This window comes from Amblyomma maculatum, chromosome 1 (genome assembly GCF_055883805.1).
Source record: "Amblyomma maculatum isolate TAMU_Amacu chromosome 1, ASM5588380v1, whole genome shotgun sequence".
Classification (NCBI taxonomy): domain Eukaryota; kingdom Metazoa; phylum Arthropoda; class Arachnida; order Ixodida; family Ixodidae; genus Amblyomma; species Amblyomma maculatum.
The window spans coordinates 488800847-488826236 of record NC_139344.1 but is presented as its reverse complement, the minus strand read 5'-3'; the positions used below and the strand labels follow the sequence as shown (position 1 = coordinate 488826236).

Here is a 25390-nt window from a genome sequence, read left to right as displayed (position 1 = left end):
ATTCCAACACATTACCTGTTAAAACCTGGTTACATGAAAGAGGCTTATTCGTTCCCTGGACAACAGACTGTCTCCTTTGCAAAAAACCAGAGACAATCGAGCACGTCTTTCTGGATTGCTGGGACCCAGTCTTTCACTGGGATGTTCTCCAGAGAACACTAAAGAAAGACCTTCCGTTAGATCCGTATGGCATACGGTTCCTTCCAGTCGAGAGTGAGGGTATTCCTTTGGATTTAGTCATGGTCTTGGGCCTCCACAGCCTGTGGAAAACAAGGATGCAAGTGCAACATGCAGATGTCAACACGCGTTCTGTACGCGAGAACTTTATCGAGAGTGTGCTGCTCCTTAGAGAAACGTATCGAGTGCTTTCTGATCCACCTGACTGGATCAGTGTGCTCGATGAACTGGCTGTCCTCAAAAAATTTTAAACCTTTCGTGACAGCCGAAGTCTGGTTGTTGCGAGTTTTACCATTATTGTGGATCCTTTTTGAATTGATGTGAACTCAAAACAGGCAATAAAGAAAAAAAAAAAAACTCGTGGCTGAGTGGTATAGCGTCTCCGTCTCGCACTCCGGAGACCCTGGTTTGGTTCCCACCCAGCCCATCTTGGAACTTGCTTTTTATTTATGAAGTGCATGTTTATTTATGAAGTGCATGCCGGAATTTATCGCTCACTGGACGCCGACGACACCGGCTTTTCTGCGACACGAGCTCCTTAACGGTACCGCGTTAAAAAGTAGAATTCAACACTCGGGCAGCATCACGGTCAGCAATAGAGATCCCGTCTGGGTCGAGTAAAGATAGAGGCTTGGAGTAAGTGGGATGTACGATTTTCCAGAATTTGTTTGGATTATTACGTTGCATCGAAGGCAGGGTCGCTGAATAAAATGATCGTTTTGCTTTTTTTGCCAAGACATCAAATGTTTTGTCAACATCGTAGAATGTTTTCCAAGCTCCTTCGCTGCAAGTCCCTCACGAAATAACCGCTTCTTTCTTTTATGTAGACGGCTTAGTGTATTGTTGAACCAGGGTGATTTTATGTTTTCGGTTACAGTGATTGTGGCACATGAGCCTTGACAAGTTCCTGCATTTTATTTCTAAAAAGTGTCCAGTTGGTTTCAGCAGAGCGCCGGTTAAATTCTGTTAGGAACAAACTTTTAAACTGAGTGAGCGCTTCATTAATTTTTTGATAATCGGCTCTATCGTACATAGTTATTTTCTTTTTCACCTTTTCAGGGCGAGAGATGTGACACTGGTATTTAGCATGAATTGTTACATGACCGCTAAGCATGGGAACCTGTGAAACTGACAGGACGTTATCTGGGTGTGACGTGAGGATGATGTCGAGAATATTTGCTGATTTGTGAGCTTGCCTGGTTGGGAGGTGGACTATTTGTGACAAACTAAATGTGAGACAGGTGTTCACAAAGTCGCCATCGGAGCTATGTTTTGATGCCGCTAACGTGATATCTGACCAGTTTATGGCGGGGAATTTGAAGTCACCGAGAATTAGTATCGGAGAAAGAGGGCGTAACTTAATTAGGCTGTCTAGCGCGTCATGAAAATGTTCAATGAAAGAATTATCGGCATCGGGTGGGCGGTAGAAAGCTGCAATCGTCACAGGAGGAAAAGTAGCACAACAAGAGATAAAAACAGCTTCGAGTTGGCAGGGTATGTCGAGATTGGTGGACTGCAGACTGCTATGCGCGGCGATAAGAACACCACCCCCACGTTTCCCAGTACGATCGCGCCGGAATATATCAAAGTTGTTAAAGGGGTGCAGTAATTCAGAATTGGAAACTGATGAAGTCAACCACGTTTCGGTTAATACAACAACATTACTATCAGTGGTATCGATAAGGTTAAGCAGGGAATCACGCTTAGGGGTGGTACTTGTAATATTGGCGTAAAGCAATGAAATACAGTCATGACTTAACCTTTTACAGTCTATAGCAGGTAGTTATGCACGGCGTAGGATGACTTGCTGGCTAGCATGGTCAAAAATGTAAGTTTTTTTGCGATTCTGTTATGAGGAAGTTTCCATTTACCGGGCTGGCTTTTGGCGAAAGCGATGAGTTGTTTTCGTGCAAGCTGAGTGAATAGTCCTGGGATATGCTGTAGTCCTTTAGCTTTTTGGCACATGAAAGCACTTCGAAATGCGCCTCTTTTTGCTAGGTACACTAGCGCCAAGCCTGTGTGCGCGCTCTATATCTCTGGGCTTGTCATTGCAGTGCCGAAGAATAATTTCTTCGGACTGCGCCCACGTTTCACTGGCACAGTCGTCATGGCCAAAAAACAACAGGTTTGCAGCGACGTGCTGTGTCCTCGAATCTTTGCGACAAGGTAGCTATGTCATTTGTGTTCTGCTCGGCAGTGGTCTGGATACCTTCAACTGCTTCCTTTACTGCGAGTAAGGCAGTCAATTTCTATCTTATTAAGGCGTTGTCTAATATCTTCGAGGGCCATGTCATTCTGCGACAACTTCTCGTGCATTGATTTAACTTCGCTTAGCAAGGATGCCTGGCCAGATCGAATTTAATTGAGGGCAGTCAAAATTTCAGAAACTTGAGGATCATTAGACCGCGTGGGTGGTCCGGGGTTTTCTTCGACGTCACCAGATAACTTAAGCAGGTTCAAGAGCAATAGTAAAGTAATGCTCTCGCGTATACGCCGCAAGCGTGTCTCTGAAACTCGGTGAACTTTTTCTTCTCACTAATATAGCCAGCAGTCGCGTAACAGCCACAACAACAACGACAATAATAATAGCAATCTTTATTTGACCATCATGCCGTATATGATGACAGGGGGCACGGAGTAAAAGCTGCCTGTTGACAGCTTGAAAAAGCGCTGAACCCGCCACATTTTGGCTGCAGCAAGAAAGATCAAAATGAACACTTGACATGAAAAAGCGATCATGCGATAGCAGTTCGAGATGAAGGGTATTCCATAGCAAGAAAAAAAATTACTAACGTGTACAAATGGCAGTCACTGACATCTTTAGATTATGGGATAAGTGAGTAAACCAAGCATAAAAGAAATAGTAGTTCAGAAAATAAGCATTTAGATGCAAAAACGGTTTACTGGCGCATAAGCAATTACGGCTTAGCAAGAAATATGAAGGTAAACAAAAAAGGCTATGTGCGCGGCAGGAACTGTTCCGCTAAACGTTTGTACGATATAGCATTAAAATTACTTTGGTACTCGAAGTTTGGGAGTATTCTTTGCAGCTTACTTTATGTAGACCATAGGAAGTTTGAACTGTGCACTATACCTAATGGATCTTAAACATATATCTTTGTTTAGATGAACTGGCTTTTCTAAACAAAAGTTTACAACTTTCTTTATTGTAGTGTTAATTTGTAATGCATTTTCAGGGTCCACTGATCTACACTCAGTTTGATCAATCACCTAAGTCAGTTTATGATACAATTGTATCATCCGCATAAATAACCAATTTTGCAAGGGGTGCAGGGAAATCTAATTAATGTAGATGTTAAAGAGAAACTGGCCAAGTATACTTCCTTCTGGAACACCAGAGAAGACAGGGTTTATTTCAGATTTGAACCCCTGTCTGCGAAATTGTAAATACGATTTTATCAGGGAAGCTGCTTGCCCACGAAGGCTGCATTGCTGAAGCCTACGGAATTGCAAGTTGTTGTTTATTGAATCAAACGCTTTGGGGGAATTAATATAGATTCCAGTAACAATTCTATTTTGTTCAAGATCCTTACATGTTTTATTTGGTGCGGTAAAGCACATTAAGAATATATATTTTTTGTTAAACCGTGCTTACTTCAAACATATATTGTTATGGAAGTAAAGGGAAAGAAACTGCTGATAGATATTTTTCAAGAAATTTAGAAAATATTGGTACTTCTGATATTTCAATGACCTTTTTGTAAACACATAGCATACCTACCGCTAAAAACTTCCAGATACATAGTGCCGCGAACCATTGAATATTTCAATAGTTTCTTCATATACTCGAAGTAAGCCAAGGTCGCCGTGAGCTCCTGATGAACTTCAAACAGGTTCGAGGTCAAGTTGAAACTTAGGCCACAACTACTTTGGGTACCTATGTTCCCATCAAAGTTCAAGGTCAAGGTCAATATGTTTAGGTCACAAGTCAGCTCACGTGGGAAATAGCATCATGCATGTGCACATGTATGCCGAGACATGATTACTCAAGTCATTCTCGAGTATATGTGTATATATAAAAGCACGCCGCGTGCCTCGGCCGGAAGTATCGCTTTACACCAGGTTTACTGAAGCTAAACCACAGCCAGTTTTATAACAGCCACCTGTATGTGGCATTATCGCTGGCTGTGAATTGTAGCGCACGAATGAATTATGTAGTATTTGTTTGTTCTTGCTCTTTGTCACGAGACGCGGCTTTATAATTTCCTTGATTGCGGAAGACGCTTCGAGAATAATCTCAAAAGATTCCAGCCACGCGCGTGTTTCTACAATCTTCCAGGTTATGCTGGTCAACGCTCGTGGTTTTATATAGATGTTTCTTTGCCGCCTTTAAATTTATCGCTTCCCTGTTTGCCGACCTGCAAGCATGTTTCTTGCTATAATAACAACAGTATGTTCGCTGTATATTCCGCCAGATCATAGATATATGTAACAAAAATTTTGAAAAGCTGATTGACCAACTTCCAGAACCATGGCTGCTGGTCGGAGACTTTAATGCCCACCATCCATTATGGGGATGTAGAAGAACGGACTTCCGTGGTGCACTAATTGAAAAATTCTTGCCCTTAGGATTATGTTTGCTCAACTCAAAACAGCCAACATACTACAGCTCAGCTCATAATACGTACACAGCCGTTGATTTAGCTATTGGCTCTCCGATGCTCTTGGCAGCTACAGAGTGGGTTGTTATGGACACTCTAGATGGAAGCGACCATTTTCCCATCTCTGTGAAGTGCACAGGCAATAAATATGTAAATGTGTCTAGTCGCATGAAATTTAAAGAATATGCGGCCGACTGGGAGATGTTCAGGGAACACTCAGCTCTGCCCTGTTCATCAGTTACTGCCTTCAGTTCAGTTCAGTTCAGTTCAGTTCAGTTCAGGCGTTCAGTCGTGTCCGACTCTTCGTGACCCTATGGACCATGTCACGCCACGCTTTCCGGTCTCTCACTATCTTCTTAACATCACATAGCTTCATCTGCAATGCCTCGAGAATGCCATCTAACCATCGCGTTCGCTGCCTACCCCTTCTCCGGCGACCCTCAACCTTTCCCAACATCAAATCTTTCTCCAGCGACTCCTCTCTTCTCATCAGATGACCAAAGTAGCTGAGCTTTAACTTTAGAATTTGACCCTCCAATGAGCAGTCAGGGTTTATGGTCGACAATATCGACTGATTTGATCTTCTGGCAGTCCAAGGAACTCTTAAGAGTCTTCGCCAGCACCACACTTCAAACGCGTCAATTCTTCGGCGGTCAGCCTTTTTCACAGTCCAACTCTCGCATCCATACATCACAACTGGAAAGTTACTGCCTTAGGCGTTGACAAATCTCAACTCTTGATCACGCTGCACATTACAGATGCTGCAGAAAAATATATTCCACCAACATCAAGTAAGCCACGAAACAAACGAAGGCCGTGGTGGGATGCACGATGCAAGACTGCCCGTGAAACACAAAACAGGGCATGGTCGAAGTTACGCCGATACCCCATGGCTGAAAACCTAATAGCGTGTTCGACCCACCTCCAAGCGAGAAAGCCGGTCATCATTCCTTTCTTCTGTGAACTTTTATTCTGATGCACACAAAGTATACAACAGGATAAGAGCACTGAAAGGATATAGCACTCTCCCAACGCTCCTTGTCAGCACCAGTGGTGACTCTCCTGAACATCAAGCAGACACACTAGGGCAACACTTTGAATACGTATTCAGCTCAGCGCACTATACAGATTCCTTTTTGCGGCACAAGGTAACTGAGGAGAGGAAGCCTGTATGTGATAAAAGACCGTGCACAGGAGAGTACAATAGCCCTTTCACCATGCAGGAGCTGAAGTTTGCACTACGCACATGTGGGAACAGGGAACACAGTACCAGGTCCTGACAGGATCGCATATGGAATGCTCAGGCACCTGCATGTGGACACGCTTGAAACCCTACTTTGCCTGTATAATAAAATACGGGCCACAGGACGCCTTCCTAAAGCATGGAAGAAAGTGATCATTATCTCGATATAAAAACCCGGAAAAGAACCCTCTCTTGCTGCCTGTTATCGGCCTATTGCTCTAACCAGCTGTTTATGCAAGCGTTTTGAAAAAATGCTAAATCGTCGCTTTCTACATTTCCTTGAATACAATGGTCTTCCGCGGTCAACAGCTGATCAGCTCATTGCATTTGAGTCATATGTAAGGGATGCTTTTATACATAAACAACATTGTTTATCTGTCTTTTTCGATCTTGAGAAAGCATATGATACCACTTGGCTCTATGTTATCATCCGCGACCTCTTCTCTCTTGGCATCACAGGGAACATGTTGAATACAATTCGAAGTTACTTGTCTGAACGGACCTTCAAAGTTCGTGTTGGCAATGCATATTCAGTAGCACATACAGGAAAATGGTGTCCCTCAAGGTGGTGTTCTCAGTTGCACACTTTTCATAGTCAAAATGAACTCTCTAAAAAGCGTGCTGCCAAAACCCATTTCAAGCTCTGTATATGTTGATGACATTCACATAAGCTTCAAATCTTGCAACTTGGCCGTCTGTGAAAGACAGATTCAGCTAGGTGTGAATAAATTTTCCAGGTGGGCTGATGGGTTTAAATTTAACTCTGAAAAAAGTGTGTGTGTTCTTTTCTCTGAGCAGCGTGGCATCAGACCTGACCTGAACATTACACTGAATGGTCAGAGCCTTTAAAAAGGAACATAAATTTATTGGCGTAGTTGGTGACCAAAAACTTTCCTTCATTGCCCACATAAAACAGTTGCGGCTGAAGTGTCTCAAAGCAATGAATCTGCTAAAAATTCTCTCTCACCTTTCATAGGGCACAGACCACGATTGCCTTCTGAGCCTTCTGAATAGTGTAGTTCTATCACGCATTGACTATGGCTCGATGGTCTATGGGTCCGCATCATCCTCTGCTCTAAAATGGCTTGATCCCGTTACACCACCTCGGCCTTCGCCTCGCCACGGGTGCTTTTCGAACTAGCCCAATTGCTGGTCTTTATGTCGAGACGAACCGATGGTCACTGCAACGAAAAGGAGAATTTACTTGTGTAACTTATGCTATGAAGGTACTATGCCAACTGGATCATCCATGTCGCCGGCTCCTGCTTGACAAAACTAGCACAGCACTTTTCTCAAGAAAACCATCTTTGACACCTGCATATGCAATCAAAGTTGCCACGCATATTGAAAATCTGGACGTTCCGGTTACCAGTCTTCATACAACCTCCATAAAAAACTTTATTCCTCCTTGGGAAAGGCACGCCGTTAATTTTGACTTGTCGTTTCTTGAAGTGGGGAAACATGCATCCCCTATTGCCATACAGCAGCACTTCATGTCACTTCAGGCGGAGTACACTTCTGATGAATATTACACTGATGCTTCAAAGTCTGCTCAAGTGTCCTGCATCACATGGACCGCAATTGGAAAGAAACCAACAGTCGGCGAGGCCAAGGAAAAGCGTAGGGGATGTTACTTTATGTCCTTTTTTTTATTGTTTACTTGGATAATCACAGAAATTAGTAATGTAATCTTATTAGGGGAAAGATAATTAAACACAAAGTAGCAGAAAAAACAACGTGCCGATGGTGGGAACCGAACCCACGACCTCCGAATATCGCGTCCGGTGCTCTTCCAACTGAGCTACATCGGCCGCTGTCCCCCCTGCTACTTGCATGGGTATTTATGTTATCTGTATACGAACCTTGAGAGTGTTCACCAGCGCCACCCTCAACCATAGCGGCGGATGTAGAACGTCCTTTGTTACCGCCAGCGTCACGTAGAACGTGATCAAGAGCGAGGGCGAAAGCTGTGCTAGGGTTCGGTTTCCACCATCGGCACGTTGTTTTTTCTGCTACTTTGTGTTTAATTATCTTTCCCCTAATAAGATTACATTACTAATTTCTGTGATTATCCAAGTAAACAATAAAAAAAGGACATAAAGTAACATCTCCTACGCTTTTCCTTGGCCTCGCCGACTGTTGGTTTCTTTCCTTCATGTATTATAACGAGCACCCTCATTTCCCCTTAATTGATCTGCATGGACCGCAATTGTAACTTTCAAACACACTGAACAGACATAAAAGTATATTTACCGCTGAATGCCATGGAATCCTGCTAGCTGTGAGACACATTATTGAAAACAAAGTACGTACAGCGGTAATCTACACAGACTCCCTTAGCGTTTTAACCTCTGTATCTTCTTCGAAATGGCATAAGAACCCAGTTCTAAATTCTCTCTTTTACAACCTAGTGTCTGTCCATAAATTAAAACTTAAAATTACGCTATGTTGGGTACCAGGCCACCGTTGTATATCAGGCAACGAGGTTGCTGATAGGCTTGCTGCGTCAGCTGCCCTTCGAAATGACGCAGACATTGACAAGATAACTTATCATGACCTCAAGCCACAAAAAAAAAAAAACATGATTCGGCAGCAATGGAAAGAGGAATGGGACACAGCAACAGAAAATAAACTACACACAATGAAGTCAAGATAGGCAGGTACACCACAGAAAAACGAGATAGATTTAAAGAAGTAGCTCTGAGCAGGCTGAGAATTGGTCACATATACATAACACATACATATCTTTTAACAAGCTCTCCTGCACCACACTGTTTGAGATGGGGTGATCGGCTTACTGTAATTCATGTTTTAATTATATGTGCACAACTCGAACCAGAAAGGGGACGTCATTTTTCCTCCCTGTATACTTATTAAGTACCTGCACACCCATTCGTTTTTATTGGTGACAACCCAATTTTTCCCTTAAAACATGTGCCTAAATTGTTATCACAAGTAGGCTTTTTACATGGAATTTTTTATCGACGTGGGTCTCAGCCCGTTCCTCCTTGAGAGGACAGATAAAGCATCTACATATACTTTTTTTTTTAATTTCTTCCCAGCTCATTTTACATCGCAAATTAATTTTAGGCCCTATACACCAGTTTTTAGTGATATTACAGAGTGAATGCATTTTTAGGCCCTATACACTACTGTTTTTTTTTATCCCTTCATGAAACATCACAACTATCACATTACATCAACTCGAATTCACGATTAACCTTGTGTTTGGTTCTCTTTGGCCTGAGATGCCCTTGCGTCATTAAAATCTATCATCATCTTTAACAACTATTGATCGGAACTTATCCGTGAAGTGATCCGGGAACAACTGCTCCGACGGTCGCCATCGCCCATACAACTTCAATTAGCGTCACTCGCGGACATCGTCTTTGAAGTTCAGTAGAAACTCGTAATTCCTCAAGCGACATCTCTGAAGGCTGCAACGCAAGAACCCACCGCAATTTATTTTACGGGCTCGTAACGCGGGGTCATTATATAAGCAAGCACACTTTTTCTGAGGACCTTCAGGCACATTTGTCGAGTGCAGTGCCGTTCGCATGGAGGGGAACGGTCGTTGTCGCCCCGGCCCTCACTGTGCGAATAAAGTTGTGTCTAGCTTGTAGTCAGCAGCCCCTGTGCCAATCTTCTGCAAATTATGCCCTTCATCTAGTGTATAAAGACGCCTTTGTTCATCTTGACACGCACCTCCGCACAACATCGACAGAAGATGAATGGTTGGACGATCGGTAGAGGAAGAAGAACGAGGGTCAGGACGTTAGTAGTCGCGGTCTTGCTTCCATCGATCCCTCTGTAGATACACCCCACCCCCCTGTGAGTATAACGCACATAATATTATCGACGCTGACTCGGTTTCATCGCTACTGCCATGGGAGCATCGAGCTCTCGATAACGAAACGGGTGACGTGAGCTACTTGCCGTACTCCTTCGGGATAAAACCGCTCGGGAGGATGTACCACAAGAGTAACAGGAAATGAACGCATTTTCCTACTAGCTTTGTGGCTCAGAAGCAGTGCTCTCGAGACCTAATTTTGGAAAAGGATTTTTTGAATGAAAACAGGAGATCGTCGACATTCGCTCAAAGCTGATAAAGCTTTCGGCGCACTACGCCATACCTGTTGCAAGTCCTTTTGCTCCTTACATCCTCGATGAAAAATTGAGCCTATCGCCCGATCAAGCATCCAGTCTCCGTGGGTACCAGAGATAGAGAAACCACCGATGTCTTCGTCGAGGGAAATGCCCACTTGCTACTGGATCCAGGACTGGGCAAAGAAATAGATGTCGCTCATTTTCGAAACGAACACGTCAGGTTCCGGTAAAGAACTTCACTGGAGAACACCGACATCGAAACAAAGGCACGATGATTGGTTTTCTCGGCGAGTTAGCAGTCATCTGCGATTTATTTGCTCTCCTTGACCGAACTACAGATACACCTGAGTAAGGTCGGTAGCAAACGTTTGAAATCAACCCAGCCCTACACCGAAGCAGAATAGACCAGATACGCACACTTTTTGAAATATAGAGCGATGGATCTTCAGAACTGAAGATCCATCAAGCACGAAATTATCATAGACAAACAGGTCCGACCTCTTCATCAAAGTCCCTAACGTGTATCGCCACGAGAACGGCAGGTCATCCGCGATCAGGTTGAAGAAATTCTTCGCGGGAACGTCATTCAACTGAAAGCTAACCTCTGGGTGGCAACAGTTGTCTTAGTGAAGAAGAAAGACGGCACACGCTTCTGCATCGATTACCGCCGTTTGAAGAACGTCACGATGAAGGATGCCTACCCACTCTCTCGCATCCATGACACTCAAGACCGCCTCTGCAAGGCCAGCTGTTTCTCGTGAATGGATCTATAAGAGTTCGATGAAAGAGACTGCGAGAAGACGGCGTTCATAACATCGAATTCAAAGCAAAGCTATTTGGTGCGTAACAGTAATGTTCCAAAGATCCTGGCTAGCTTGAAGTGGCGAAGCTATTCTTGGATGACACCATTGTCGTCAAAGTTTGAAGATCGCCTAAAAGGCTGCGGACAATGATGGATGTCATCAGTTCATCGGGACGAACGTTAAAATCAGAAACGTGCCACTTCACTTACGAGGAGCTATTATTCATGGACCATATAGTGAGGAAGGATGGCGTTCGCCCAGACCTGCAGAAAACAGCTGCGATCGCTCAATGTCCGCCGCCTTCTGACAAGCCGTGCGCTACTACCCCCAATTTGTCAGGAAGGTTTCGCACACTGCCGAACTATTGATTCCGCATACAAAGGCTGATGTGCCTTTTATATGAAATGCGCCGCATGCGGAAGCCTTCAAGAAACTTAAGCGCTGCTTACATTCACCTCCTCTCCTCGGTCACTTCGACAGAAACGCCGAGACAGAAATACATATCGACGCAGGCAGCGTTGACTTAGGCACAGTTCTCGTTAAGAGGACTAAAACAGGACAGAGCCATCGTGTACACCAGCCGTTCGCTTTCGAAAGCCGAAGAAAATTACTCGACGACCGAGAAAGAGGGCCTCGCGATATTCTGGGCAACTTCAAAGTTCCGTCCGTACTTATACGGTCAACCATTCAAGGTTCTCAGCGATCATCACGCGTTCTGCTGGCTCGCCGAATTGAAAAACCTCTACGGTCGCTTTGCGCGATAGAGCTTAGACCTTTAAGAATTTGACATCATGGCTTTCTACGAGTCTCTTCGCAAGCATTCAGATGCAGACTTCTGTAATGGTCCCCTATTTGACGCGCTTTCTGTGAAAAATGACGACGATGCCTTCATAGGACCGGTAAGCGCCAGCAGGTTTTCACAGCAGCAGCGCTCGGACCTAGAGTTGATTACCGAGTACCAAGACCGCTTGTCCTCCTACTGTGTTCAGGTGGCAGTTTTCGTCCTTCGCGTTGCACAGCGGCCTCCTTGTGAAGAACTTGGCCCCCAACCGGACCATTTCCTTTATTACGGAAGATGCTCGAGATGTAGCTCGAGGGATTCCAACCATGTGCATTTTTCTGTTCCAGATTAGGCTAATTAGCATTCGCGGTTTTATCTTCATCTAGAGGCTTCTTTGCCGCCTTTCAATTGAGCGCTGACGAGTGAAACAGGAATTTTCTGTTCGATGACTAGCGAACAAGTTTGCTGTTATCGCCACCGCAAAATTGCTTAGTTCTTTTGGGGCCATAAGTCAACCCCAATAAAGGTTTCTTTAGTGCACTCCTAGACTTTTCATTGGTTGTCATCGGCCTTGTCATAACCACGTCACAACATATTCATAATGTGCACAACACAAGTAAACGTAAAATAAAAACATAAATCACATTGGGTTCATTTGCATCCTGTTACGTCAAAAGTCGCAAAGTATTTTGCTTGAAAGAGTGAATACCGCAGCTTCTTATAAATATGTAAGAAATATTGAATTTTGTACCCTATCTACATGCGTTAGGCCATTATTAGCGCTACAGACACTAACAACGGTCTTAATAAATGTTTCTGCTAAATCCTGGTCGGAAATTCCGACATCATTTATCTTATTCCAACTAAAATAGTTTTATGTAGCGTGCGGCCTAATAAATTATTAGACTTTTGCCACATCAGATCTGAGCGGCCATTTGTTAAAGCAAATTCGTTGGCACAATATTCATTTTCTGCCTTCTTAAGTTCTTTGCTTAGGCGATTTAGGTACGTTGTAAATGTACTGAAGTCATTGGGTTGTCTTGTTATAACATAATAATTACAGATCCTGTTTTTGAAACATATCTTCATATTAGGGTCTTGATTGTCTTGGACCGGCACAGGTTCCCCGGTGGTGCATGTGCCTCATTGTAAGATGTAGTCCTGTACAGACTCAGCGCTGTTTGTACCTCATTTGCGACATCCCATTGCTCAGTACAGTGTTCGTAGTGTAAACCAGCACCTGCTGAAAAATTCAATGTGTCATTGCAAATGCGCTTGCGAGAATTGAAATATGCAGGCCGGGCTGATTGAATGTTCTTAGATGCCTCGCTAAAGGTCCTCCCCTCTCGGCTCGCAGGTGCTGCTGCGAAGAAACCACAGTCATTCGACCACTGTCCATGGCACAGCTGAGGCGGCGACAGCAGCAAAAGGCGCTAACCTCAGGTAAAGCTCATTCTAAACTAAACCCAAAAGGAGGGAACTAAGGCAAGAGGGAGATGAGAGCTTTTTCGCCCGATTTCCTATTGAGTTCTTGCTGTTCGCAATCAATTTAGCAATGGCTGCAGTCACCAAATGGTTCATATGCCAGCGATTAGAAAGAAGCAGTGATGGCGTAGATGAAGACCCCTCGCGTGATGCGGTGCATCCCTGTGGTGCATAACTTTCCGTCTGTTTTCCGTGTCGACAGAATTCTGCAAACTTTGCAGGAGACCACAGCTGAACAGGATTTAGCCACGTTGGTGTCGTAATTGGCCACCAGCCCCTGTAAACCTCGCCCATGAGTCATCAGCGACTGCGGAGGGACTGACCACGGCAGTGGTCATACTTGCTACGCATATGAGGGTGCAAAATTATCTGGTTACAACCTTGTCTAATGAAACTAGCTAGATCACAGCAAAACCAGCACAGGAGAAATACGTGAGTGCTGCTGTGTAGTCTGCGAGATGTGTCTGCGGGATTCCGCAAGTGACAGATACGGAGAAATACGTGAGTGCTGCTGTGTAGTCCTCGAGATGTGTCTGCGGGATTCCGCAAGTGACAGATACTGCATCGTTACTTTTCTGTAGACCATTTATAGAACGCCGGCGAATTTTGATGTGTTCAGCGGAACGCTGAGTGTGTTCGACAAGGGGCGCGAGATGGACCATGTGCTGCTGCAACGCTTAGCGTTTTTGCATTTTTGCACTGCAGATTCTGCAGCGCTCTCGGAATTTTTCAGACTAAAGTCGGCTAATTGCCTTTCTTTACAGACTTTCTAACCATTCTCACCCATTTGTGCACTAAATAAGGCCCTTTCTCGCTCGTTCAGTTCAAACATTTCATAATTCGGCCTACGTCACCGGTTGGTTGGTTGTACAACTTTTAATTCCATCGGAAACGGGGAGTCGTGTGCCCGCAGAGGCTCCCAGGTAGCCCTTGGCTTGTTGCGGCCTCTTCCGCCAGATGGACGGTGCGGTGCTGGATCGCAGGGTCCCCGCTTCGCAGCAGGGTAGCCCAGGCTTCTCTACTTGTAATATTTTGCCCTATCTCTGGAGATTGTGGGCACTCCCAAATTATGTGGTCGAGGGTCCCTCTCGCCCCACAGTGTTTGCAGAGATCATTGTCCCTAATGTCTGGTAGCGCGTGAAACGCCCAGACCGGGCTCATGAACGTATTAGTTTGTAGCCGCCTCCACGCGACAGCTTCTCTATTATTTAGTCTAACATCTGGCGGGGGTACCAGTCTACGTCCCAATTTATAATGGTCGATGATTTCCCCGTAATTTTGCAGACGCTCGCCATATGCCCAGTGTTCGGGGGGCTCGACGGCTACCCGGAAGTAGAGCTCGGGTTAGCTCGTGAGCCGCCTCGTTACCAGGGACGGCAGCGTGAGCGGGTGTCCAAAATAACTGAACTGTCCTATTTTTCGTTCTTTGGATGAGGATTTTGGCCGCCTCCGGCGATATCCTCCCCTTCCCAAAATTTTGAATGGCAGTTTTGCTGTCGCTAATTATGAACTTGGCTTCTGTTCCTACGCAAGCTAGCGCTATCGCAAATTCCTCAGCAGTCTCTATATTGCGGCCTCTGATGGCTGCCGCGGATACCGGTGCCCCTCGGCCACCGACTACCGAAGCTACCGCCGCACCTGTTCTGCCACTTGCTGCATCAACATAGACTACTTCCTTTGCTCCCATGTTCTTGAACCGTCGCTCTAGAGCCTCGGCTCGTTTGGCCCTTCTTTCGACTATAAATTCTGAATGCATATTCCTAGGGAAGGGGGGGACAGAATTCGAGCACCATATGATTCCCTTTGGACGTCGACGTTACCCCTCTCGGCTATTTCGACGTCTGAATAACTTAGTGCTGTAATTATTTACTAATTACCCACATCAACGATTTTGTCGTTTGCATACCTTTCCCTGACGCACTATCCGATGGTATCATTCTTCCGATATACCAACTAGTAACTCCTTTATAGCTTTTTTTTACGAGCGTTCGTCTTATGCTACCTGTCCATCTTTTCTTGTGCGCCGTATTTTTTAGTGCAATTTGCCATGGGCTTCCGCAGACATCCACCAAATAGCCCGACAACGCAGCTCTTGCTAAAGCCTAAATCTGTTATGAATACCAATATTTTAGCGAAAGGAGGAACCGAAAGTGGGCATCGAAAAAGCCCGACAGGGATTAAAAATTAAATATATTTCAAACATGCACCAACCCGACGTTCTGGATGATGTGGAGGTCATTTGGAAAGGTGGGCGGGAGTTACCGTAGGATGAGAGTCTTGAATTCATCATCATCATCATCAGCCTGACTATACCCACTGCAGGGCAAAGGCCTCTCCCATATTTCTCCACTTAACCCGGTTCTGTGCTAGCTGCATCCACTTGACCCCTGCGAAATTCTTAATCTCATCCGCCCACCTAACTTTCTGCCGCCCCCTGCTACGCTTTCCTTCCCTTGGAATCCAGTTTGTTACCCTAAGTGACCATCGGTTATCCTCTCTTCGCACTACATGTCCTGCCCATGTCCATGTCTTAAATTAGGTAGATATCATCATCATCATCATCATCAGCCTGATTATACCCACTGCAGGGCGAAGGCCTCCCCCATATTTCTCCACTTAACCCGGTCCTGTGCTAGCTGCATCCACTTGACCCCTGCGAACTTCTTAATCTCATCCGCCCACCTAACTTTCTGCCGCCCCCTGCTACGCTTTCCTTCCCTTGGAATCCAATTTGTTACTCTCAGTGACCATCGGTTATCCTCTCTTCGCACTACATGTCCTGCCCATGTCCATTTCTTCTTCTTAATTTCCACTAGAATGTCGGTAACCTGAGTTATTTCTCTGACCCACTCTGCACGCTTTCTATCTCTTAATGTTACCCCTACCATATTTCGTTCCATAGCCCTCTGGGTTGTCCTCAACTTAAGTAGAACTCTCTTGGTTAGCCTCCACGTTTCAGCCCCATAAGTGAGTACAGGCAAGATGCACTGTTGTACACTTTCCTCTTGAGCGATACCGGTAAGCTGCTAGTCATAATCTGCGAGTGCTTGCCAAATGCGCTCCATCCCAAACTTATTCTTCTTGTTACTTCGTTTTCATGGTCCGGATCTGCGGTTACTACCTGTCCTAAGTAGACATATTCGCCTACTGCTTCAAGTATTTCGCTACCTAATGTAAACTGTTGTTCCTTCCCGAGGCTGTTGAACATTACCTTAGTCTTCTGCATATTGATTTTCAAGCCTACCTTTCTACTTGTTCTGTCTAGGTCATCAATCATTATTTGCAGTTCATTACCCCGAGTTGCTTAGCAAGGCAATGTCATCAGCAAATCGCAGATTACTGAGGTATTCTCCATCTACCCTTATCCCTAACTGCTCCCATTCCAAGTCTCTGAATACCTCCTCTAAGCAAGCTGTGAATAGTACTGGGGAGATTGTGTCTCCTTGCCTAACACCTTTCTTTATGGGAATTTTGTTACTTTCCTTATGCAGAACTATGGTTGCTGTGCAGCCACTATATATATCTTCCAGCACTTTCACGTACGGCTCGTCTACCCCCTGATTTCGCAATGCCTGCATCACCGCCGAGGTTTCAATTGAGTCAAATGCTTTTTCGTAATCAATGAATGCTATGTATAAGGGCTGGTTATATTCCGAGCATTTTTCTATCACCTAATTGATGGTATGGATATGATCGATAGTAGAGTACCGTTTCCGAAACCCTGCCTGATCCTTTGCTTGATTGCAGTCTAAGGTTGTCCTGATTCTATTAGCGATTACCTTAGTAAATACCTTGTACGTAACAGACAGTAAGATGATTGGTCTGTAATTTTTAAGGTCCTTAGAGTCCCCTTTCTTGTGAATGAGGATAATGTTTGCATTCTTCCATGTTTGCGGTACCGTCGGTGACACCAGGCACTGCGTATACAGGGTGGCCAGTTTTTCTAGCACGATATTCCTCCCGTCCTTCAGCAATTCTGTAGTTATCTGATCCTTTCCAGCTGATTTCCCCCTTTTCATAGTTTGTAGTGCTTTCTTTTCCTCGTCCTTCGTCACTGGTGGAACGTCTGACTGTTTTTCCCTACCGCCAATCTCGTTACGGTCTTGACTACTTTGGCTGCTGTAGAGATCTGTATAGAACTCCCCAGCTACTTTGACTATCTTGTCCATATTAGTTATGACGTTGCCCGCCTTGTCCCTTATCGCATACATCTGCTTTTTGCCTATGCCCAATTTCTTCTTTACCGCTTTAAGGCTTCCCCCGTTCTTTACAGCATGCTCAATTTTCTCCATGTTATACTTCCTTATATCGGCCACCTTGCGCTTATTGATTAGCTTTGATATCTCGGCCAATTCGATCTGGTCTGTTGGATTGGAAGCTTTCATACTCTGGCGTTTCTTAAACAAATCTTTTGTCTCCTTAGACAGCTTACCGGTATCCTCTCTAACTATCCTACCGCCTACTTCTACCGCGCGCTCAGTAATGATATCTCTGAAATTATTGTTCCTTGCCTCTAGGGTAATGTCGCCATCCTCAGTTAGAGCTGAATGCCTATTCTGTAGCGAGATCCTGAACTCTTCTGCCCTCCCCCTCACTGCTAATTCGTTGATGGGTTTCTTTCTTACTAATCTGTTGCGTTCTTTCTTCAGATTTAGGCTAATTCGGGACCTCACCATCCTGTGGTCACTGCATCGCACTTTCCCGATTACCTCTACATCCTGCACAATGGCGGGGGTTGAACACATTATGAAGTCGATTTCATTTTTAGTCTCTCCGTTAGGACTTTTCCATGTCCATTTCCGGTTCTTCCGTTTGCTGAAGAAGGTATTCATGATTTGTAAGTTATTGCGCTCTGCAAACTCAACTAGTTACTCCCCCCTGCTATTCCTAGAACCAATGCCATAGTCACCTACTGCCTTGTCTCCTGCCTGTTTTTTCCCTACCTTGGCATTGAAGTCACCCATTAGTACAGTATACTGCGTCTTTACTTTTCGGATTGCCGATTCTACATCTTCATAGAAGCTTTCAACTGCCTGGTCATCATAACTACATGTAGGCGCATAGGCCTGTACGACCTTCAGTTTATACCGCTTATTAAGCCTAATTACGATGCCTGCAACCCTCTCATTAATACTATAGAATTCATCGATATTACCCGCTATATACGTATCGACAAGGAAGCCTACTCCTAGTTGTCGCCTCTCTGGTAAACCTCGATAACACAGTACATGCCCATCCTTCAGTACAGTATATGCCTCATTCGGCCTCCTAACCTCACTAAGCCCTATGACATCCCATTTCATGCCCTCTAGTTCCTCTAACAGCACTGCTAAACTAGCTTCACTAGCTAGGGTTCTAGCATTAAACGTTGCCAGGGTCAGTTTCCAATGGCGGCCTGTCCAGCGGAGCCAGACTTTCTTAGCACCCCCTGCTGCGTCACAGGTCTGACCGCCGCCGTGGTCAGTTGTTCCGCAGCCGCTGGTGACTGAGGGCCGGGGTTTTATGGAGCTTATCATAGGAGGTTGTGGCCAATTACTGCACCAGGGTGGCCAACTCCTGTTCTGGTGAGGGAGTGCGTTGCCGGAAGTGTTCACCGGCATCAGGTCGCACCCCAAACCTGTTTATGCAATTCCATCGACACGCGGATTTTTTTTTTATCCGGTGGAGAATTGCGCAGCACCGGGATTTGAACCCCGGTCCTCTTGCATGCGAGGCGGATGTTCTACCGCTACGCCACCGCTGCACTCCTAGGTAGATATAAATAGAAATTATAAAGCTTGAATGCCTTCAAACAAAAACAGGCTAGAATTGTCATAACTGTCAGACCTAATCGCCCAGCACAAAATGTCCAACATAATCAAGTAGAACGTGGAGAGAATCATGCAGGTTCTGAAAAATGAAGGTAGCTTGCAATCACTGAGCTGCAAGCTGTGCACACGCAAAAATCATGCATGTGCTAACAGACAATGTCATTGTCAATGTTGATATGATAATCAAATATCCTAAGATTGAGAGGAGCAGCAGTGCAGAGCAAGCAATCGAAAATGGATGAACTGAAGAATTAGGAAGAAAAGAAACGGGAGAAGAGGCTATTGGGTATGAGGTAAGTGCAGATTCTCGAAAGATGATGAAGAGACGGAGCTAAATAAGTCCAGGGCAGCACCTAAATCTGCTTATGTGCAGTACATCAAGATCATTTCCATTTCTTTCACGTCGCCTGGTGGCTTCTCCAGGTATGACTGCGCGCGCAGAGACGTTGATTCTATGGGGGCAGACATGATCCTTATGCGCAACTTCGCACTCAGCGACGAGACCGCGAGGTCGCGACGTGTCGTGCGCACAGATGGACGGGATCATTCAATGTCTCTACGCGCGCAGTCATATCTGGAGAAGCCACCAGGCGACGTGAAAGAAATGGCAATGATCTTGATGTACTGCACATAAGCAGATTTAGGTGCGGCCCTGGACTTCTTTAGTTTCGTCTCTTCACCATCTTCCAAGTCGGACCGGATCGGCGGACTGATGCAAGATTTTCTTTACAGAGAAAAGGTTGCGGTAACGTAAACTACACGGGCTGAATGTCGCGGAGGCTAGCGAATCCCAGAGAGGTGTATGGAAAACGCTGCAGCTCCCGTAGCCTGCGAACTGGCTGCGACAATGTGGAAATGCTGCCCACGTGAAATCTTTTCAACAGCAGCTCTGTAGCCCACTAAGCCAGCGAAATCGCTGATTCATCATTAAATGCCGCGCATGTGAGATCATGAGACGAGCTACTCCGTGACATAGCTTAGACACCCTGAGCCAGAGAGATTGCCAAAGAAGGGGAATGCGCCGAGCATGAGATCACAATGCAGTTTCGAGATCCAGCTGTTGCCGGAACAGCGCCATACGCGCTTGTTCGAACTCTTGGTTAATACGAGATCTTCGGAGCCTGAGGCGCAAGATACAGAATCGGTGACCTCGCCGAACTTCAAAACTGCCGACCGCCAAGTGTAACGGTGCGAGAGTTCTTGTGGCAAATAACCCTACCCGTGTAGTGACACAGGTCGGCGTGATTTGGTTTTGGAGGGGAGAGAATAATGCTACCTGGTTTACCAGTTGGCAGAGAAAGAAGATCGCGATGTTGGGTTCACTAACGCTACCGCAGGGTCTCACATGGTCTCTCTGGATATTTGTGAATGTAATGTACATCCCTACTGAAAACTCCTGTATAAAATTCGTACAGGAAATCGTATACAGGTTTACTGTACAGGCTCTAGGATACAGGATTGTGGGCTATTTCAGGAAATTCCTGTACTGCCCTGGAAAGTCCGAAATGAAACCGCGCGGAGCTCTGATACCCGAATGGCCTGTATGGTTGATGGCCCTCGTTTCTGGAACGAAACGCGTCGCCAGGGTGGAAAAAGCATGCAATAATATAATATAACATGACTGCATTTAAAATAATAAAGTGCACCTCAACCACTACTCTACGGAGAGGTTTTTTTTCTTTATTGCCTGACTTCGGCACAGTACACAAAACCACTCACAGGGCACAATGAGCATTCATTAATACAACAATCAGCCAGGTGGGTTGTGGCGTCGTCATTCTAAAATTCTCTTAGGGTCACTAATAGCTCCAATCTTCCGAGCCACTCGGGAGCTTCAGGAACAAGTTTCTTAATTTCAATATATCTATTCATGTCTTCCCGAAAATAGATCCGTACTGGCCGTGCGTCAGGATCGCAATGGTATCCTGCCGTTCTCGAGCGCCATATACAGTGGAGGGCCATTAGCATAATAAGGTCTAATGGCACCCCATCCTCATTCTCTACTGGCAAGTACCTAATACCGTGCGAGTCTAATGGAAATTCCTTTTTTAAAGTCCTTTGTAAAATATCCCAAAAGTCCCAACAATGTAGGAAAACGTGGTCTATAGTTTCTGGCTGTTTACAAATTAAGCAATGCGAACCCCAAGGTAAAAATAAATTCTTCCCTTCTAAGAACGTCTTTACTGGCAGTGTTTCCGTGTGTAACTTGAAGAAAAAAGTTTTTGCATTTGACGGCACCTGCTTCGCCTTCACCCGCTTAAGTACGTCGCGTCCTGGTCCTCCACTGTATAAGGCCCTGTACATTGGTATGGGAAGAACTACGTCACACAAATCCTTGTACAGCTTCTTCCTGCTAACACAAGATAAATATTCATAAGAAAATCGAACAGACAGGAATCGCACACTAGCGACAACTTCTCTAAAATAACCAAAAATGCGTCCCGATAAACTTTCGGTCAAGACAACAATGTCCGGCAGTGCATTTCCAAGCCTTAATTGGCACACAGTACGCAAAAATGGATCTTTACATTGCGAACAAAAAGAAATCTGCTGACAATCTGTTGTAGAAGTAAATGCCCCAAACCCAGTCCACCGTCCTTCACCCGCCTAAACAAACTGGTCCGGCTACATCGTTCCCATTCTGCTGCCCACACAAAAATGGCAAATATTCGGTGCAGTCTCTGTACGTTCATCCTTGCACAATGCAACACTTGCATCACGTACCACAGCTTCGACATAAAAAACATATTGCACACTGTGGCCCTGGCGAAACCTGACAATTGTTGCCCTTTCCACCCCTCCACCTTTTCCCGCATGGCTTGAGTCTGTGCCCTCCAGTACGATTCGCTATCGCGATAACTATCCAGTGGAGAGTTATGGTTACAGCGGTTATTATTAAGTATATGCATACTACTTTTCCTCTTTCGTACTTTGCATATTTTCCTTGGCTGTAGAATTTGTGGCCGTAATTCACCGATCGCCCTTTAAACACGCTGAATATTTTTCCAGGCTATCACAAGCGTTCACAAATGTGCCGTATCTTTATAATGCATCGCTTTATTGAAGACAAACCTCAAGATATCATAATTTACTAGTGCTGATGTGTTTTTCATTGTCTACGAACGTTTGTAAGTTTTCCTACATACAGAGATATCCGGTGCACTAATACTTGTAACACGGCGTTTTAGCTTCACGTGCTACCAGCGGAGCATCGATGTCAATGAATACACTTCCGACTGAGCGGTTTCAATATGTAAACATTCGAGAACGCGCCGCCCGGTGTGCGGCTATCTGCGCATCTTTCGATGGTCAGCGATGTTTGTTTATTTTTTCTCGAACAGTTTTTTGTCATCGCTAGCGAAACGATACGTTCGTGCTCCCAATTTCGCGTTGAAGGCGGCAGATCTTCAGTCGCAAATATGAAGACGCACCGCAAGATCGTGCGAGCTGCAGCGAATGTTGTACGCGCAAAAGTGACGCGACGCGGGTATATGCTTGCTAGCGTAATCTTCGACGGCTTCGTATTTTCGATGTATTTGGGAAACGAAGCCTGCTCTTTTATACAAAATTGTTGTATAATATGTTTGGTATCATGGTTATTTAGTGCGCTGGCGTGTCCGGCATGGTCATTCTGGTTGAGCTTCGTCGATCGGCCCGGCTTCTGTTCAGAAGCGGAATACTCTGCCCGGTATCAGTTCCAGAAGTGACGCGTTCGTCCGGTTTCTGGTTAATTAATGCAGGCTGAACCGAAATAAAACCGCGCGGAGCTCTCATTCCGGAAATTCCTCTATGGTCCGTGGCCCTTGTTTCAGAAAAAAATCTGGACGCCAGGCTGGAAAACGCACGAAGAGCTATAAAATAACACCACTACATTTGAAAAAGAAAAAGAAAGAAAAACAAAAGAAAAAATGAAAAAGAAAATAGAATTTTACATGTAATTCGAACTTTGGTCTTTTCAGCCAGCAAGCACGCACTTTAACCACTACACCAAGGCAGGATACGGTGGTAGTAGTTATATTTCTGCTTATGTAGTCGACATTGCTGTTTTGTAGTTTGTGTAGTTTTGTAGGGTGTAGAATTTGTGGTCGTAGTTGAACGATCGCCCTTTAAACACGCTGAATCTTTTTCCTGGCTATCACGAAGGGTTATCCGTGTCCCACATCTTTACAATGTATCGCTTTCTTGCAGACAAACCTCAGAATGTCACAATTTACTAGTGCTGGTGTGTTTTGTCATCATCTTCGAACGCATGCAAGTTTTGCTACGTATAGAATTATGCGGTGCACCAACCTTGTAATACCGCTTGTTTTAGCTTCACCTGCTGCCAGCGGAGCCGCGACGTCAATGAATTTCCTTCTGACCAAGTGTTGTGCATACGTAAACACTCAAGGAAGCGACTCCCAATGTTCGGCTGACTTGTGCATATTTCGATGGTCAGCGATGTGTTTCACTTATTTCGAGCGTATTTTATCCTCGCTAACGAAACGCTACATTCTTGCTTGCACTTTCGCGTTGAAGGTGGGAGATCTTCAGTCGCAGATATGAAGATGCACCGCAAGATCGTACAAGCTGCAGCGACTGTTGCACACGCAAAAGCAAAACGCGATGCGTGCATGTACTTGCTAGCGCACATATCCACGCCACGGCTTCATATCTTCTAAGTATTTTCGAAACAGCGCGTACACCACATATACAGAAAAGTTGTAACGTATAATATGCATGGTTTCATTCTTATTTACCGCGAAGGCATGTTCCGAAGTGATCATCCTACGATGCGCCCGAATTGTGTTGAGAAGCGGAAATACTCTGTCCGGTATCAGTTTCATTCATATCTGGTTTGCCCGGTTTCTGTTAAACCGGACATGACCTGTACTGTATACGAGCTCAATACAGGTCATATATATATATATATATATATATATATATATATATATATATATATATATATATATATATATATATATATATATATATATATATATATATATATATATATATATATATATATATAACTGGTGCTTTGCGCACCAATGCCGTAGTCGCTTTTGCGCCATACAACCCCATGTAACGTATTGATATCAAGTCAAGGGGCCAAGTGGATGCAGCTAGCACAGGATCGGATTGATTGGAGGAATATGGGAGAGGCCTTCGCCATAGTCAGGCTGATGATGAAATATATCATGAAGGGGAAACATTCACGAGCTACATTGAAGACGTCGTGGATTTATGTAAGCGTGTCGACCCGTCTATGGATGAGGCTACCAAATAAAGTACATAATGAAGGGCATTGATATAGATGCATTTCGCATGCTGTGGGCAAAGAGCCCAACCACAGTGGCCTCAGTTTACAACCTTTGCCAGATTTTAGATGAAATGCTCAAGCAACGCCTCCACCTGTAATAGTACAAATGCCTCCCACATGTGCAGAAGTGACCGCCCGCCCTCCGCCGCCACAGTCTTTTGCGTACGTGCCGACTATGGCGCCACCGACTGTCGCTCCACGGAACCTATCAACGACGCCTCCCTACAGTCCTTGGCGCACGAATGACAACCGGCCTATCTGCTATGGCTGCGGCATTCCAGGCCACGTCGCCCGCCTGTGCCGTCGTACTCTGCGTTCTGCCCCTGCACGCACTATGGCTGACAGCAATTGGGAGTACAACGCTTTGCGCCCACCTTCGGGGACATCTCCAGGGCATCCACACAGCTCATCGGGCCGCCAGAACATTCCACTGCACCGCTCGCCGTCCCCTCGCCGTCGGTCCTTGTCGCTAATGCGGCGTCGCAGCGTGATACAAGACTCGGGAAACTAGCAGCCGCAGTTCCTGGGGCACGAACTGCGCACATTTCGCCTACCACAAGTCCTCGTCTGTCTCCGCCGAACGTTCTCGAAGTTTTTGTCGACGGTATTCGTGCCCTTGCACTCATCGATACCGGGGCCACTCTGTCAGTCATTAGCGAAAGTTTTTGCAGCTTGCTTCAAAAAGTCACCACCCCGCCTTCTGGACTTTCTCTTCGCACCGCCAGCGCCGATTCCGTTCGCCCGTCTGCTGCTTGCACAGCGCGTGTAGTTATCGCGGACGTCTTATACGTCGTCGAGTTTTTAGTACTTGCGTCATGCTCGCATGACTTAATTCTTGGCTGTGATGCCATAATGCTGTTATTGACTGCGCCCGCGCCCACGTCATCTTCTCTGCGCTTTGTGATTTGGTTCTTGACCATTCGCCATCTTTTTCTTGCGCCAAACTTGTCGTCGCCGACGACACCGACATTCCGCCCCACTGTGCTGTGATTGTTCCCGTGTGTGTACCATTTTCTTTCGATGCGACTGTTCTTTTTACGCCTTCTTCCATGTTCGCCTC

General features: G+C 45.3%; 1 protein-coding gene across 2 annotated transcripts in view; it reads left to right on the top strand.

Annotated features, from left to right (window-relative positions):
- Positions 1 to 25390, top strand: part of LOC146210160 (uncharacterized) — a 218211-nt gene that overhangs the window by 28278 nt on the left and 164543 nt on the right. For both annotated transcript variants that reach the window (XM_084587484.1, XM_084587483.1), the window contains exon 2: positions 13091 to 13176. In XM_084587484.1, the coding sequence (XP_084443610.1) occupies positions 13091 to 13176 (86 nt within the window). The remainder of the gene's footprint in view (positions 1 to 13090; positions 13177 to 25390) is intronic.